Raw genomic sequence first — 18,716 nt, forward strand, 5'->3', positions numbered from 1 at the left:
CTATGGGGGCAGGAGGGCTTCCCAGCCTCCAAGAGTGCAGAGATGCCTGGGTATGCAGCTGGTACGTGGCTGGGCAGCTGCAGCTGCACATGGGAGGGTGGGGCTCCCACTTCTTCCTGGCTCCTGCTGGCTCCATGGAGCGTGTAGACCCAGCTGGGCCTCCCCCATTGCAGCCAGCATCATGGCAGGGGCTGCTCCAGACTGGCTACTGCTGCTATCATTACTAGGATAATGAGATGGAAGGGAATTAGAAGGAAGAGACATAAATAGAGGGACGCTTTCACTACATATATCTTGGTTTTTAATTTTGACAGTGACTGATAATTACCTATTCATAAATAAATAAATTTAAAATAAAGAGTTTTAGTAACAGGATGAGGGAAAAAAATAAAGAGTACATTTGATATAAATTATTTTGTTTGCTGGACTTAAGAAGTCAGAGATATTTGCATCAGAATTAGATAAGTGTTTCATATTGGGATGTAATTGTTTTATTTTGACAGGTGGCAGATATATATAAATTACAGTGTTTCACAAAATGTTTTATCATCTGTCAGTATACTAAATTTATCACAAAAACCTGTACATCAGGCTGTCTCTCACCTCAGGATGGTTGAGTTCTCCATCTTCTTCTTCATAGGGACCACCAACGATGAATGCATCAGGAATGTTATTAGCTCCTGGAGCCAGAATGTTGGCAATTGGCCACTTTTTGGGCCGGGGAACAGGTTCTCTTTCCCCTCCAAGCTTCAGAGTTCCATTCTTAAATAAAATGGGATAGTCTTTCTACAGAAATAAATATCATACATCAGGAAAGATTATAAAGGACTTTGAAATGGACAAAAAGATTACTCAAGAGTATTTTCAATGGTATGCTAAGTGTTGTCAAACATACCCTTCTATAATTAATCTGATTCTAGAGAGGGGCCTGTGCCCTTCTTTGCCTTTGTGCTATTTTATAATTCTGTAACTTATAGACATTTGATAATAATGCAAATTATTCTTGTTCACAAATATGCAGATACAGTTTGTCCAGTGGCAATGTAACTAATTTCTGCCCTGGAGCTAATGACAAGTTTTAAAACTGGCAAATTAATTTCAGCATTCCATATGCCTATATACTCCTTTGAACTCGTTGTCACATTTTACTGATTCCCTCATTAATTAGTTAAACAAAATCTTGGACCAAATCCTGTGTTATTTTTGCTTATATGAGAGTTGTGTTTACACCTGTTTAAAAATTATCCTTCAGAAAACAAACCAAAATCTGGCAAGGGGCTAAAAATATAGGCATTTTCATGTCTTATAACTTATCCAAAGTATACTTGCAGTAAAAATTGGTAAAATAGATAAGTAGGCAATTTATAGAAGGGGAAATTAGAAAACACAACTTTTTTGTTTGTTTGTGTTTTGTTTTTGAGACGGAGTTTCACTCTTGTTACCCAGGCTGGAGTGCAATGGCGCGATCTCGGCTCACTGCAACCTCCGCCTCCCGGGTTCAGGCAATTCTCCTGCCTCAACCTCCTGAGTAGCTGGGATTACAGGCACGCACCACCATGCCCAGCTAATTTTTTGTATTTTTAGTAGGGACAGGGTTTCACCATGTTGACCAGGATGGTCTCGATCTCTTGACCTCGTGATCCACCCGCCTCAGCCTCCCAAAGTGCTGGGATTACAGGCTTGAGCCACCGTGCCCGGCCAATAATGCAACATTTAAATAAAAACATGCTACATTTCATTAATAATCAGTAAAATACACATTAAAACAATGAGATATCAGCCAGGCAAGGTGGCTTAATGACTATAATCCCAACACTTTGGGAGATAGAGCCAGGAGGATCACTTGAAGCCAGGAGTTCAAAACGAGCCTGGGCAACACAGCAAGACCCCATTTTGACAAAAAAAAAAAATTAAAAATTAGCCAGGTGAGATGGCATGCACCTGTAGTCCCAGCTACTTGGGAGGGTAAGGTGAGAGGATTGCTTGAGTCCAGAAGTTCAAGGTTACTGTATTCTATGATTGTGCACTGCACTCCAGCCTAGGTAATAGAGTGAGACCCTGTCTCTTAATAATAGATAGATACAGACATATATAGATAGACAAAGAACAGGAACAAAAAGTTTACTGGAAAAGAAATATAAATGGTCCTTAAAAGAAGTTTCCAACTGTCCATCAATGATAGACTGGACAGGGAAAATGTGGCACATATACACCATGGAATACTATACAGCCATAAAAAATTATGAGTTCGTGTCCTTTGCAGGGACATGGATGAAGCTGGAAACCATCATTCTCAGCAAACTGACACAAGAACAGAAAATCAAACTCTGCATGTTCTCACTCATAGGCAGGTGTTGAACAATGAGAACACATCGACACAGGGAGGGGAGCATCACACACTGGGATCTGTGAGGGGAACTAGGAGAGGAACATTGGGGGCTGGGGAGTTGGGGAGAGATAACATGGGGAGAAATGCCAGATATAGGTGATGGGAAGGAAGGCAGCAAACCACACTGCCATGTATGTACCTATGCAACAATCTTGCACATGTACCCCAAAACCTAAAACGCAATTATATATACATATATATATATATATATTAAAAATATACATATATATAAAAAACATTCTATTTCCAACACTATAGAAAACCAAAGTACAACAGACCCTTCGTCAGCAACAAACACATCAACATAATGGATACAGTAGAACAGCAACAACAACAACAAAAAAGCTTTCTTTTATCACATAGCCAAGGCCAAAAGAAGTAAATGAAAGTCTAGGCTGGGCGCGGTGGCTCACGCCTGTAATCCTAGCACTTTGGGAAGCCGAGGCAGATGGATCACAAGGTCAGGAGTTCGAGACTAGCCTGGCCAATATGATGAAAGACCGTCTGTACTAAAAATACAAAAATTAGCCAGGTGTGGTGGCAGGCGCCTGTAGTCCCAGCTACTCAGGAGGGTGAGGCAAGAGAATCGCTTGAACCTGGGAGGTGGAAGTTACAGTGAGCCGAGATTGCACCACTGCACTCCAGCCTGGGCAACAGGGTGAGACTCTGTCTCAAAAAAAGAAAGTTTAAAAGTGCCAGAACTGGCAGCAGCAGCAACTCAATACCTACGGGATAAGCTCATGGGCTGATGCTGTACCAACCAAGGAAATGTCAGATCCAGACACTCTTATAGAGAAGGAAGCATGGCCCTGTGCCCAGTGGGACAGGAAGCTGGAACTAAGACTACTGTAAAAACTAGGACCTGGGGCCAGGTGCAATGGCTCACTCCTACAATCCTAGCACTTTTGGAGGCTGAGGCAGGCAGATCACCTGAGGTCAGGAGTTCAAGACCAGCCGTGGCAACACGGTGAAACCCTGTCTCTACTAAAATTCAAAAAATTAGCCAGGCATGGTGGCAGGCGCCTGTAGTTCCAGCTACTTGGGAGGCTGAGGCAGAAGAATTGCTTGAACCCGGGAGGCAGAGGTTGCAGTGAGCCAAGATAATGCCACTGTACTCCACTCTGAGTGACAGAGCGAGACAGAGCGAGACTCCATCTCCATCTCCATCTCCAAAAACAAAAACAAAACTAGGACCTGGAAGGGCATCCTTTCATCAAACATCAGAATAAAGGAGCCCTTTTCAAGTTTAAAATGATGCAAGAAACCTAAAAGAAAAAGATGTAATATTAAAAAACTTTTGTATACCAAAGCAATGACCCAAATTAAAAATAAATAATACACCAGAAATAAACATGATAAAGCATAAATTGACAAACTTGGGAAAAAAAAAACATTATTTTTCTCTATATATGAAGAATTTTTTTTTTTTTTTTTGAGACAGAGTTTCGCTCTTGCTGCTCAGGCTGTAGCGCAATAGCGCGATCTAAGCTCACTGCAACCTCCACCTCCCAGGTTCAAGTGATTCTCCTGCCTCGGCCTCCCCAGTAGCTGGGATTATAGGTGGCTGCCACCACACCTGGCTAATTATTTTGTATTTTTAGTAGAGACAGGGTTTCACCATGTTGGCTAGGCTGGTCTCGAACTCCTAACCTCAGGTGATCTACCAGCCTCAGCCTCCCAAAGTGCTGGGATTATAGGCATGAGCCATCCCATCCTGGCCAGAATTTAATAAATCATAAGAAAAATACTAAGACCTCCAAAAGAAAAACAAAACAAAACAAATAAAAGGTACTTTTAATTATTAAAATTAGCAAAAACAAATAGAAATTTTTCAATAGAATCCCAAAGTTGGAGAGAAGGCAAAGCACAGATCTGCCTCATATAGCTATGTAGGCTGCTCCCTGGAAGGGCGATCAGCCACCTCATTTGCCTAGGACTGTCCCAGTTGTCATGCTGAAAGTCTCATGTCCCAAGAACCTCATAAGTCCTCAGCAAACTGAACAGTTGCTACACAACTTTAGTGGGTCATTCACATACATGGCCCTGGATATAAGACAAGTGGAAGTGTTAACTGAATATAAGCCTTTTAGCAGCAATTTAGAAATCTCCATCAAGAGCCTAAGAAACTCCATAGCCAATCATTCCTATATCTAGAAATTTGGCCTAAGAAAATAACATAGAATTAAGAGAAAGTTTTGTTTAATAAAGTAATTGTACAAAATCTATAAAATGTACACATAAAAATAATCTGTAAGGAAATACACCAAAATTGGCCATTTTAAATGTCTGACATATTTTCCACCATTTATGTAAATTATATTTAATGTACAATATATAATAAATATGTAAATCATTAACATTAAAATCTGTATACAAAACAGAAATAAACTTTATTTTTCAAGCCTAAAATAAATCTCGGCCATTAGCAAAGTAGTGCTTTGAATGAAATCTCAGAGGTGAGGAAGAGATGGCTATGTGAGTGCAGACATGTTTGAATCTCTATAAATATCTGGCAGTAGGGCTTTACCTCTCCAACTGATGGCACTTGCAGACCGGCCATGTAGTTCTGCCCAGGACCTGTTGGAATGAAGGATTCAGGCACAGAGTAAGCAGCCTCCAATGTGACCTTCAGTAGATTGCCCCCTGAGATCTGGGCTGTAGTCAGTAAAGGTTCTGCCACTAATACTTTAACTTCAAGACTGCACTGCTGTAAAAGAATAAAATTATGCAGCATTTTGAAAATTGCCAGAGGTCTTCCTTTTTTCATTAACTCATTTGAATCTCGTATCACTCTTCAAGATAAGAAGGTAAAGCTTAATTATTTCCATAAACTGAAATAATATTCTGTAAGTCCCATGATTTAGAGAAGACAGGGCCAAGAAGAGAATCTTATCCCTAAACTAGATCCCTTCCCACTCTACCATTCCGAGGTAAAGTATATATATAAATACATATAAACAGGAATTGGAAGATTCAATTGAAATGCTGGCTGGGTGTGGTGGCTCACTCCTATAATCCCAGGACTTTGGGAGCCGAGGCAGGTGTATCACCCGAGATCAGGAGTTCAAGATTAGCCTGGCCAACATGGTAAATACCCATCTCTACTAAAAATACCAAAATTAGCCAGCCGTGGTGGTGCATCCCCTGTAGTCCCAGCTACTGGGGAGGCTGAGGCTGAGGCAGGAGAATCACTTGAACCTGGGGAGGCAGTGAGCTGAGATTGTGCCATTGCACTCCAGCCTGGGCAATAAGAGCGAAACTCCATCTCAAAAAAAGAAAAAAAAATGAAATGTCAATAGTAGTTGTACATGAGTAAGTGAGATTGGATACTTTTTTGGCTAGTCTATATCTTATGATTATTTTTGTAATTTAAATGTAATGCTTTGTAATAAGAAAATATTTGTTTTCAAATAGTCATGTATATATTCCACATAAATAGGTATAGACATATATGTGTATATCTCTGACATTTTCACTCAGGACACGTACAAAATAGGTTTTAAATGTGTTTTGAGGCTGGGCAAGGTGGCTCATGCCTGTAATCTCAGAACTTTGGGAGGCTGAGGCGGGCGGATCACCTGAGATCACATGAGTTCAAGACCAGGCTGGCCAACATGGTGAAACCCCGTTTCTACTAAAAATACAAAAATTATCTGGGCATGGTGTCGCATGCCTGTAATTCCAGCTATTTGGGAGGCTGAGGCAGGAGAATGGCTTGAACCGGGACCTGGGAGATGGAGGATGCAGTGGGACAAGATCACGCCACTGCACTCTAGCCTGGGCTACAGGGCAAGACTCTGTCTCAAAAAAAGAAAAAATATATAAAAATTAGCCAGGCATGGTAGTGACTTCCTGCAATCCCAGATATTTGGTAGGCTGAGACAGGAGGATTGCTTGAACCCAGGAAGTGGAGGTTGCAGTGAGCTGAGATCACGCCATTGCACTCCAGCCTGGACAACAAGAGCAAGACTCCATCTCAAAAAAAAAAAAAAAAATTATGTATTGAATGCTAGGCACTTTGCTACATCACTAGGGATATAAAGACAAAGAATATATAGTTCCTTTCAACATGGAACTCATGGCATAGTGCCATAATTTATGTGAAATCTATACTAGAGACCTGTACAAAATGGTACAGTCAAGGACACCAAGGAGGAAGTGAATAACTATTTGGCTGGGCTGACAGTCACAGGATGACTATCATTTAAAACCTGGATTAGCAGAGAAAGGAAAGAGAAATAATTCTAGATACGAACAGTTTATGTAGGCTGGTCCAAAGGTAGTGAGTTATCTCAGTTGACTGTTCACAGTCAGTTACAGATCAAATTTTTTGTTCTCTTCCTTCCCCGCTTCTCACTATGGCACTTGACTAGTCTTAGAGGGAAAAATAGTCTATGTAAAGGGGGATTGGAACAGTATGGTATCTTCTGTTTAGGTATATGTAAGTAATTCAGGATTCTGGAACTTGAAATATTAATATAAGGAGAGGAATAATGGAAGATGAGGTTAAAGAGGGAGGCTCCCATCATAAAATATGCTGACCAGGCGCGGTGGCTCACATCTGAAATCCCAGCACTTTGGGAGGCCAAGGCGGGTGGATCATGAGGTCAAGAGATCAAGATCATCCTGGCCAACATGGTGAAACCCAGTCTCTAATGAAAAATATAAAAATTAGCTGGGCGTGGCGCTGCACGCCTGTAGTTCCAGCTACTCAGGAAGCTAAGGCAGGAGAATTGCTTGAACCCAGGAGGCGGAGGTTACAATGAGCTGGGATCGTGCCACTGCACTCCAGCCTGGCAACAGAGCAATACTCCGTCTAAAAAAAAAAAAAAATGCTGTATGCCTGCTAGGCAATCTGGACCTGGACCTTAACTTGTAAGCAGTGGGTGAATCCATGAACTACACAGTACTAAGTAGGGGAAGAGATGAGATCAGATTCACTTTTTAATCACTGTGCAAGCCATGGGAAGATTGAACTAGAGGGAGGCAAAGGTAGGCACAAGACTACTTGTAACCATCCAAGTGAGAGATAATAAGGCAATAAAAAGTAGGAATGAATCCAAAAAGGAAACCTAAAGACACTTAGAAGATGGAAAAGGCAGGATGTGATGAAAGGCAAATTTGAGGACTGGATGTAGTTAGGGTCTGAGGGAACAGTCATAGATGTAATTTAGGTTCTATGTTCCATGATTTCATGGATGGGTGATGCCACTAGTCAAAAAACTAAGATTAAAGGAAGAATAGGTTTCAGGGAAAATACTGAGTTCACTTCTGGAATGTTGAGTTTTAGGTGCCTATGGGATAACATTATAGAGGTATATAGTAGGTGCTTGTAAAGTCTGACATTTTAGAATTCCAGAAAGGGGTCTGGGCTGGAACTGTTGGATTAGAAATTTTCAATGAGAAGCATGCTACCACGCCCTAAAGTATATGAGATGCTTTCATATACTATGTGATCCATCAGAACATAGCTCAAGAGTTATTTCCATGGTTAAGCCTTCCTTGCCTCTAGCCGTGGACAATGTAACTGATACCTGCTCTGTGCCCATGTGCTTCACTCCACCATTTAATCACACTGGGTTATAATCTATGATATACAGATTGTGGGCTTTCAAAGTAGGACTCTGTCTTATTATCTTTGTTTCCCAGAATCTAACACTGTATGTGCTGTGAAAAGAAAATGCCCAATGCATTACACTCAACTGAATTGAACCTTAATAGCGGACAGACTTGTTAGATTGAATGGCAAGCTAAAATATAGAGAGCTAAAACTCTGATTACCTTAACACTTGAACTAGGAGTCTCTAAGGGTGAGCCCTGCACCGGGTGCAACGGAACTGCTGTTTGGAATGAACTCTGTCCTGCAAAAAGAAGCCCATGTTGAGCCAAAGAAGAAAGGGTTAAGTTAGTGCGATTGCAAGCAGAATAAATGTGCCCACTTTTCCCCTCAAATCCCTCAAATTCATTAAGGCTAATTTCTGTATCTGTCTGGGGCTAAATTTTATGAGCTTTGCCATTTCCGCTTTTGGGCAAAGCATACATCTGACCTTCCAGTAAGGGAAGAAGATCCACCACAGCTTGACCAAGAATTAAGGTCTTTTCTTCTTTCTGTTTCTTTTCCTTTGGTAAAACTTCAGTCACAGTTACTAGAAAAATCAAAACAAAGAAAATGAGACATTTAAAATTCATCCATCCAATAACCAGGGTGCAACAAACAAAGCACTGTCAAAAATATATAAGTTTAAAAAAATAAACTTGAAAGTAGAGAAGGCGCCAACATCAGTGACTCTTGGTGGAAAACACTGGACCACTTCAGTAACTTTTGAACTTTTTGCCTGCAAGCTATAATAGAAATGGGTTTTAGATTATAATCACGTACATGCATATGTATAAAAGGAACTGATACATATGATTATATAACAAAGCTTCATATACTATTAATCTTTACTAGGTCAAAATCCTTAGGCATTTTCTACTCTATTTCATATAGAAGAAATTACTGGTCATAATGCCCATCAATTGATTTTAGGAATGACTAAAAAAGTCACAATCTGAAGTTTAAAAAACACTGCTCTATCTTGGATTTATCCCTTGAACTTGGGTCAAAAAAAAGAAAAGAAAAAAGAAAAACACTGCTCTGGATCTCCCCATATTGCCTCCCATAAGGTTTAACAGATTTTGGAGTAATCCGGTAGCATGCAGAGTGTGTACAATGTTTTTTACTACAGCATTACTCTGTATGCTTAACATTTACTATAAAAATTTCAGTACACAAAGCAGAATAGTACAACAACTATCCATATAACCATAATCTAAATTTAACAATTTTTTTCCTTCATCATATGTAGCTTTGTTTGCTCAAATACCTTATCATATTTGCTTTGCTTGCTGAAGTACTTTTAAAATAAATTACAGACATCATGATATTTTACTCCTAAATACCAAAGTTTATAAATCCCCAATAAGACATTTTCCTAGAAAACCATAGTTTCCACATCTAGCAAGTGTGTGATAATAGCATTAAATAATTCCTTAATTCATCTAGTGTCCATTTTATACTTAACATTTCCAAGTTATCCCCAAAATTATTTTATAGCTGGTCTGTTCAAACCAGAATCTACTCAAAGACCACATGTTGCATTTGGTTGTCATGTTTCTTTTCATTTATAACAGTCCCCCCTTTACACATACATTCTCTCTCAAATATTTCTGTCTTTTGTTGAAGACACCAGGCTAATAGTTACATAGAATGTCACATCTTCTAGATTTATCTCATTTTATTCCTCATAGTATTTAATTTGTTTCTCAATTCCTGTGTTTCCTACTTTCATTCAGCTTTAGCGTTTTCAGCACAGATAACAGAGTTTGATAACACATTTACCTGTGTGGTATGTTATCAACCTCTGTGATCTTTATAATCTGACAGATGAAAATAGCATCTAAGCATAAGTTTATTTTTTGTATTAGAGTCAGGTTGAAATTTTTTCCATATATTTAAGGACCAGTTATAGTTCCTTTTCCATGAAATTTTCATATTCCTTTCATATGTTTTGTATACTTTTCCATTAGATGCTTCCTCTTATTAATATGTAAGAGCTCTTTAAAGGTAAATTTGCCTTCTGTAGAGAAATTAATTGCAAACTGTATTCCAGTTTGTGGCTTATCTTATGGTTGCTTATGTAAAATATATATATTTTTCTTCTGTGGTTTCTACAGTTGTGAAATACTTCTAAAGGCTTCATCACTCTGATTATTTTAATTCCCGGATTTCTTATGGTACTTACATGGTTTAATTTTTTACACATATTTTATCCAGCTGGTATTTATTTTGGTGTTTATTTTTTGAGACCAGGTCTCATTCTGTCACTTGGGCTGGAATGCAGTGGTGCAATCTCAGCTCACTGCAACCCCTGCCTCAAGGGCTCAAGTGATCCTCTCACCTCAGCCTCTGGAGTAGCTAGGGCTACAAGGGCTCACTACTGCACACAGCTATTCTGTATTTTTTTGTAGAGACAGTTTTGCCATATTGCCCAGGCTGTTCTTGAATTTCTGGGCTAAAGTGATCTGCCTGCCTCAGCATCCCAAAGTGCTGGGATTATAGGCATGAGCCACCATGCCCAACTTTGGTGTAATTTTAAGACTGGTTACATTTTTTTTCCCAGATAGCTACCGAAGTGTCCCCAAATACATTTGGTTACATATTCCATGTTCCTCCTTATCCCCATTGATTTGACATGTCATCTTAACCATATGCTAACTTACTAGAAGTACTGATGACTATATCTGGACCTTCTAGTCTGTTTCAATGATTTGTATGTCTACGCATGTCCCAGTACTACACTGTTTTACTATGGTTTCATGTTTTTCTATCATGTAGGACTAATAATCCTTCTTTTCAGAATCTCCTGATTATTTTTACTTAAAAAACTATTTTCTATAGAAATTCGATAATGTTTTTTAAATGTTGGCTGATTTACAGAGATCACATTAAATTTATAAATAAACTTAGGAAAAATTACATCTTTATAATATTGAGCATTCCTGTCTAAGAACATGACATATCTTTCTATTGTTCAACCTTCATGTCCCTCAGTGGCATTTTCTTTACCATTTGTTTGAATCAGGGGCCAAAGAAGGCCACACATTGTAATTAGTTGATATCTCTTAAGTCTCTTTTATTCTATAGGTTCCACTTCCATCTCTTTAAATTTTTTCCCGTCTTTCTCTTTCTTTCTTTTTTTTTTTTTTTTTTGAGACAGAGTCTCACTCTGTTGCCCAGGCTGGAGTGTAGTGGCATGATCTCGGCTCACTGAGACCTCCACCTCCCTAATTCAAGCAATTCCCCTGCCTCAGGCTCCTGAGTAGCTCGGATTATAGGTGCACACCACCACACCTAGCTAATTTTTATATTTTTAGTAGAAATGGGGTTTCACCATGTTGGTCAGGCTGGTCTTGAACTCCTAACCTCAGGTGATCCACCTGCCTCAGCCTCCCAAAGTGCTGGGATTACAAGTGTGAGCCCCTGCGCCCGGCTGGTTTGTGTTTTTTAAAGAACTGATCCTTTTAGTTGTCAAGTTTATGTGCATAGGGTTGTTCATATTGCCTTATTACCCATTTAATGTCTACAGGGTTCAAGTTGTTATTCCATTTTACTCCTAATATTGGTAACTTCTTTTCTTTTTCGCCTTTTTTTTGGTTAGTCTTTCTAGAAGTTTGCAAATTTCATTGATGTTTTCAAATAATCAGCTATTTGTTTCATCTACCTTTTTCAATTGTTTTTCTGTTTTACATTTCATTGATTTCTGTTTTTGTCTTTATTTTCTTGCTTTTTCTTGCTTTGGGTTTCTTTCACTCTTTTTTTTTCTAGATTCTTGAAATGGGCACTTGATTGGAGACTTTTTCTTTTCCTAATGTATTCAGTTAGTGCTGTAAGTTTTCTCAGCACTGCTTTAGCCATGTCCAACAGGCCTTGATATGTCATATTTTCATTTCAATTCAATTTATTGTATTTTTTATTTCCCTTGAGACTTCCTCTTTGATTCATGGATTATTTAGAAGTGTGCCTTTTAGTTTCTTTTGTTGTTGTTTAGAGACAGGGTCTTTCTCTGTCACCCAGGCTGGCATTCAGTAGGATGGGACCATAGCTCATTGCTGCCTCAAAGTGGGCACTTAATCTGAGACTATTTTTTTATTTCCCTTGAGACTTCCTTTTTGACCCGTGAATTATTTTCAAGTGTGTCTTTTAGTTACCAAGTATTTGGAGAATTTCCTACTATCTTATTGACTTCTACTTACATACTACTACTGTCAGAGAACACATTCTATATTATTTAAATTCATTTAAACTTGTTGAGGTTTAGCTTATGGCCCAGGATGTGATTTTGATATAAAAATATTATTATTCTACTATTGTTGCATGTTCTATAAATATTGATTAGATTATGTTGGTTAATGTCATCACTGAGGTTTTTTTCTATCCTTGCCGATTTTGTCTTCAGTTATTACATAAATTGTTGAGAAAGGGGTGTTTAAGTCTCCAACTATAATTGTAGATTTATCTATTTCATTGATCTATTTTTCTGTCAGTTGCATCAGGTTTTGCTTCACATTGTGCAGCTGTTTGGTGCATACCCACTTAGAAGTACAATATCTTCTTTGTGGATTGACCCTTTTATCATTATATAATAAACTTGTCTGTGTCTGATTATTTTCTTTGCTGTGAAATATACTTTGACACTCATATAGTTACTTTTGATTTCCTTTACTAATAAACGTAAATATTGACTTAAGTATTTACTTTTAACCTGAATATATGGTTATATTTTGAGTTTCTTGTAGACAGCAAGTTTTTAAATCCACTCTCTCTCTTAGTTGGTGGGTTTTGTTTTGTTTTGAGGTGGGGGCTCACTCTGTCACCCAGGCTGGAGTGCAGTGGCACAATTTAATGGTATATTTAATTATTAATATAGCAGGGCTTAAGTCTGCTGGGGTTCTTTTGTTTCTGTATTTGTCCTGTTTTTCATTCCTCTGCTTTTTCCTGCCTTCCTGTGCATTACTTGAACATTTTTTAGAACTGTATTTTGTCTCTAATATTTTTGACTGTATCTCTGTACAGAATTTGTAGTTGTTGCTCTAGGTATTACATTATATGTACATTACTAAAGTCTACTGTTGTCACCATTTCACCAGTTTGACTGATGTATAGATACCTTACTTCCCTTTATGTCCCTTTATCCTCCCAGTATAACTGCCTTAAGTATTTTCTCTATGTACATTTAGAATCACATCACATAGTGTCATGTTTTGTTCCAACTGTCAAACACAATTTGGAAAACCCAAGAAGGAAAGCTTACTTTATTTATCCAAATTTTTCCTTACCATGCTTTCTTCTTTTCTGCTGTTCCAAGGTTATCACTTCCTTTCTGTTTAGGGAACTTCCTTCAACTATCCTCTTTGGGTAGGTCTGTTGGTGACAAATTCTCTGTTTTCTTTCACCTTAGGATGTGTTGACTACCCTTTTGTATATGAAGGATATTTTCTCTGGGTATAGAATTCTGGGTTGACGGTTCTTTCTTTTTTTTTTATTTTTTTATTTGAGATGGAGTCTCACTCTGTCACCCAGGCTGGAGTGTAGTAGTGCAATCTTGGCTCACTGCAACCTCCACCTCCTGAGTTCTCCTGCCTCTGCCTCCCAAGTAGCTGGGACTACAGGCGTGTGCCACCATACCCAGCTAATTTTTTGTATTTTTAGTAGAGATGGGGTTTCACCATGTTACGCAGGATGGTCTAAATCTCCTGACCTCGTGTTCTGCCCGCCTTGGCCTCCCAAAGTGCTGGGATTACAGGCATGAGCCACTGCACCTGGATGACAGTTCTTTTATCACTGAAAATATTGTGCCACTTCTTTCTGACTTTCATGGTTTCTAATGAGAATCTGATGTTATTCTGTTTTCCCATGGCTACTTTCAAGTTTTCTGTGCCATTCGTTTTCATGAGTTTAATTGTGTTTCTTAGTGCAGATTTCTTTGGGTTTATCCTCCTGTTGGAGGTTTTGCTCAGCTTCTTTAATCTGTGGGCTTATGTTTCTTGCCGAATTTGGGAAGTTTTAATACATTACTTATTTGAATACTTTTTCAGACCCATCCTCTTTCTCCTTTCCTTCTAAGACTCCGATGTTATTCTGTTATAGTCCCACAGGTCTCTAAAGTTCTTTCATTTTTTTTTTTTTAGTCTATTTCTTCTCTATTGTTAAGACTGGGTAATTTCTACCTTCCTGTCTTCCAGTTCACTGATTCTTTCTACTCTATTCTCCATTATGCTGTTATGCCCATTTACTGAGCTTTTTCTATCAGTTATTGTATTTTTCAGTTCTAAACTTTCTATTTGGTTCTTCTTTGTATTTTCTATTTATTTCCTGAGACTTTGTTTCTTTGCTGAATCTATTTTCTCCTTTGTTTCCAGCATGTTTATAATTGCTCATTTAAACGTTTTTATCATGGCTTCTTTAAAATCATTGTGTCACCAGGCACAGTGGCTCACGCCTGTCATCCCAGCACTTTGGAAGACCAAGGTAGGTGGATCATGAGGTCAGGAGATAGAGACCATCCTGACCAATATGGTGAAACCCTGTTTCAACTAAAACTACAAAAATTAGCTGGGTGTGGCAGTGCACGCCTATAATCCCAGCTACTCAGAAGGCTGAGGCAAGACAATTGCTTGAACCTGGGAGTCGGAGGTTGCAGTGAGCTGAGATTGCACTGCTGCTATACTCCAGCCTGGCAACAGAGTGAGACTCTGTCTCAAAAAAAAAAAAAAAAAATCATTGTCTCATAATTCTAACATATCTACCACCTTGGTAGTAGTGATTATGTTTTAATTTATTATTATTATTATTATTACTCTGAAGACAGGGTCTTGTTCTGTCACCCAGGCTGGAGTGCAGTGGCACGATCTCAGTTCACTGCAACCTCCATATCCTGGGCTCAAGCAATTCTTGTGCCTGAGCTTCCTGAGTAGATGAGATTACAGGTATGCACCACCACACTCAGCTAGTTTTTGTATTTTTAGTAGAGATGAGGTTTCATCATGTTGCCCAGGTTGGTCTTAAACTCCTTGGGCTCAAAGCGATCTGCCCACCTTGGCCTCCCAATGTGTTGGGATTACAGGCATGAGCCACCGCACCTAGACATTATGTTTTTTAATTCAATTTGAGATCTTCCAGTTCTTGGAATGACTTATAGTTTTCAGTTGAAACCTGGACTTTTTCTATTATTATGAATCTCTGGCTCTTACTTACACCTTCTGCTTTAGCTGGCTTTTTCCAACACCACCCCAACAGTAGAAAGAAGGAAATGCTGCCTCATTACTGCCAAGCTGGGATGGAAGTCTAGGTTCCCTACTCAGCCTCTGCTGATGCCTGATGGGGGCAGCTCCTCATGACTGCTGAGTAGGGGATCTGGAGTCCTGAGTTTTTACTTGGTTTCCACTGATACCACAGTGGGTGTGGACTCATTATCCCTGGATGATGGTCAAAGTCCTGACTCTAAACTAGGCCCCCTCTGACACCACTCCAGTGGGAAGTGAAGGGGCACCTTGTTGCTGACAGTTTGGGATAGATGTCCAAGATCCATATGGTCTCCACTAACATTATGGGGGATAGAAGGGGACTTATTACTAGAGGGGATAAAAATCCTGGCTCCCTACTTGGTCTTCTCTGATATCACCAGAGTAATGGAGAACCTCATTTTTGAGCTTTATGAGAGTGGAAGTCTAGGCTGTCCACTCAGCTTGATTGAGGGTGGGGGCTACCATTTTTTCATGTGGTGTTTGCTAGAGTACAGCAGTTACTGTAAAAAACTTTTCTGTCTTATTAGGCTGCCCCTTTCATAGTCTTTTGGCTACACAGAGCAGACTTTTCTCAGTCTTTCTTTCTTTCTTTCTTTCTTTTTTTTTTTTTGGTCTGTGTCCATTCGTGTCTCCAGGTTGCCACCTTCTTCAGCAAGAAGTCTGGGATATATAAGGCAAAAAGAAAACCCAAGGAGCTCACCACTCTCATTCCCCAGGTCCCAAGTTTCTTCCTCTCTACCTTGCAGAGTCTCTTATGTTTGTTTTATATATAATGTCCAGGGTTTGTAGCTGTACTCAGTGGGAGGAACAGAGAAAAGTAAATCTATTCCAACTTCTCAAAAGTTCTGTTTTTAATCCTTTTAATTTCTAATTAACATGCTTAAGATTATAAACGTACCTCTAAGTACAACTTGAACTATATCCCACAAATTTTTATATTTGGTGTTTTACTGTTGATCTTTTCCAAATGCTTTGCAATTTTATTACAACTTTAATTGTCCCATGAATTATTCATATGTATGTTTTTAAATTTCCAAATGGTTTTTGGCTATCTTTTTGTTGTTGGCTATCTAATTTTGTTGATTGTTGCATTTTGGCAGAAAAGGTGGTCTGTATGCTATTGATCCTTTGATACATGGTAGGATTTGCTTTACAGCTTAGAAGGTAGCCAATCGCTATTATATAAATGTTCCTCCTGTGTTTTAAAAACATATAATTCTTTAATGGTTAGTACAAGCCTATGATTATTCCTAGTGAAGGCTCTTTTCTTTACCCAGGATCTAGACACGAGATGCTGATAGATTTTTTTTTCCTGGTCCATTCTTTTTGAGAGTCTTAACTTGAGATGGGGAGGTAGTCCTAGTCTCTATTCCCCCATCAACAGCAGTCAAAGCTTTTCTGTCCTTGTGAGAGCATTAAAATCCAAGCTCCTAGGTTCAGGAGTACTGCCTTCTCGCTGCACACCTCCACTAACATATACACACCAATGGCAGCTGTTCAAGATTTCCAGTTTTCAGTTCCTGCACTGCTTCTGGGAACAAAAGAACTACCCTGTCTTTATTGTGATTTTAGTTATGTGTTTAAAAGAATGTTTTGGTTCTGCTTTTCCCATCCAACATGATAAGGAAGAAGGCAATCAAGACACTGATTTTTAGAACCACAAGGACTTACAGAACACAGGTTTGTGAGCGAGGTCATCTAAAGTGATTCCTCCTTCAGGATTAAACTCAAAACTGCTAGTGAAGTTGTATTTTGCAGTTCCTTCTGGAGAAACAGTAATTTTTGCAGAGTCTCCCAGAACCACTTGACTGAATTCTGCACGAATAAAGGTAACTGGAGTATCTCCTTTAAAACCTTTCTGTTGGCAGAAACACACCACTTTACAATTATATTCAAATAGAGAACTTTCCTACACATTTGGCAACCCATTTTGATTTGGGCTAAACAGCATTTTTCATTTTTTCCTAACAAGCCACATCACAAATACAAAATAAATAGAAAGAAATATCATTAAACAAATCTAGTTTTTTTGTGGGTTTTTTTTGAGACAGAGTTTCCCTCTCGTTACCCAGGCTGGAGTGCAATGGCGCAATCTCAGCGCACCGCAACCTCCGCTCCCGGGTTCAGGCAATTCTCCTGCCTCAGCCTCCTGAGTAGCTGGGATTACAGGCATGCACCACCATGCCCAGCTAATTTTTTGTATTTTTAGTAGAGACGGGTTTCACCATGTTGACCAGGATGGTCTCGATCTCTTGACCTCGTGATCCACCTGCCTCAACCTCCCAAAGTGCTGGGATTACAGGCGTGAGCCACTGCACCCAGCTAACAAATCTAGTTTTACTTAAATGCAACATTCCATTTAAGTGCTGTTGTTAGGATATTAAAAATAATATTTATTGTTTCACCTGATAATAAAAGTATGCTGAGGAACATTTTAAAAGTAAGAAAATTACCTGCAATCTTACTTTAACATGTAAGCACTATTAACATTTTAGAATATATTTTCTAGTGTTTTGTTGTGAATAGATGGATGTACATGTGTGTACCCATACATGCACATATATATTCTTTTTTTTTTTTTTTTTTTTTGAGACGGAGTTTCACTCTTGTTACCCAGGCTGGAGTGCAATGGCGCGATCTCGGCTCACCGCAACCTCCGCCTCCTGGGTTCAGGCAATTCTCTTGCCTCAGCCTCCTGAGTAGCTGGGATTACAGGCACGCGCCACCATGCCCAGCTATTTTTGTATTTTTAGTAGAGACGGGGTTTCACCGTGTTGACCAGGATGGTCTCGATCTCTTGACCTCGTGATCCACCCGTCTCGGCCTCCCAAAGTGCTGGGATTACAGGCTTGAGCCACCGCGCCCGGCCTATATTCATTTTTATACATACATTTTAAAACAAAGTGGAGCTCATTAATTATATCCTCTTTTGGAATGATCTTTTTAAACTTAATATACTGAATATTTTCCCATTTTATTATACTCCTAATTTTTTTTTTTACTCCTAATTTTTAGTATATCACACTGTTGTTCTCTTTTTTTTTTTTTTTTTTTTTTGAGACGGCGTCTCACACTGTCTCCCAGGCTGGAGTGCAGTGGTGCGATCTCAGCTCACTGCAACCTCTGCCTCCCAGGTTCAAGTGATTCTCCTGCCTCAGTCTCCCAAGTAGCTGGGATTACAGGTACCTGCCACCACACTTGGCTAATTTTTTGCATTTTTTTTTTTTTTTTTTAGTAGAGATAGGGTTTCACTATGTTGGCAAGGATGGTCTCAAACACCTGACCTCATGATCTGCCTCGACCTCCCAAAATGCTGGGATTATAGGCGTAATCAAATGGAACTAATCACAAGGGAAACTCTGGAAGAATTCAGATCCTTCTCAGGAGAAAGGGGGAAAAAAATTACATGTGAACTGCTGTCTACAGAAACTAAAACCACTGCTTCTTTCACCCTGTTAATATTCAGATTGCCAGGTACTTG

General features: G+C 39.1%; 1 protein-coding gene across 5 annotated transcripts in view; it reads right to left on the minus strand.

Annotated features, from left to right (window-relative positions):
- Window positions 1–18,716, minus strand: part of CFAP70 (cilia and flagella associated protein 70) — a 127,161-nt gene that overhangs the window by 101,944 nt on the left and 6,501 nt on the right. For 3 of the 5 annotated variants that reach the window (XM_032256340.1, XM_032256341.1, XM_032256339.1), the window contains exons 3-7: window positions 16,907–17,093; window positions 8,437–8,535; window positions 8,171–8,250; window positions 4,917–5,096; window positions 604–786 (exon numbers count right to left, since the gene is read on the minus strand). In XM_032256340.1, coding sequence (XP_032112231.1) covers window positions 604–786; window positions 4,917–5,096; window positions 8,171–8,250; window positions 8,437–8,535; window positions 16,907–17,093 — 729 coding nt within the window. Of the gene's footprint in view, window positions 1–603; window positions 787–4,916; window positions 5,097–8,170; window positions 8,536–16,906; window positions 17,094–18,716 lie in introns of all 5 variants that reach the window. The other 2 variants (XM_032256343.1, XM_032256344.1) reach the window with 1 other exon arrangement.

Source organism: Sapajus apella, unplaced genomic scaffold (assembly GCF_009761245.1).
Source record: "Sapajus apella isolate SASKATOON/1434 unplaced genomic scaffold, GSC_monkey_1.0 scaffold94, whole genome shotgun sequence".
NCBI classification, from domain to species: Eukaryota; Metazoa; Chordata; class Mammalia; order Primates; family Cebidae; genus Sapajus; species Sapajus apella.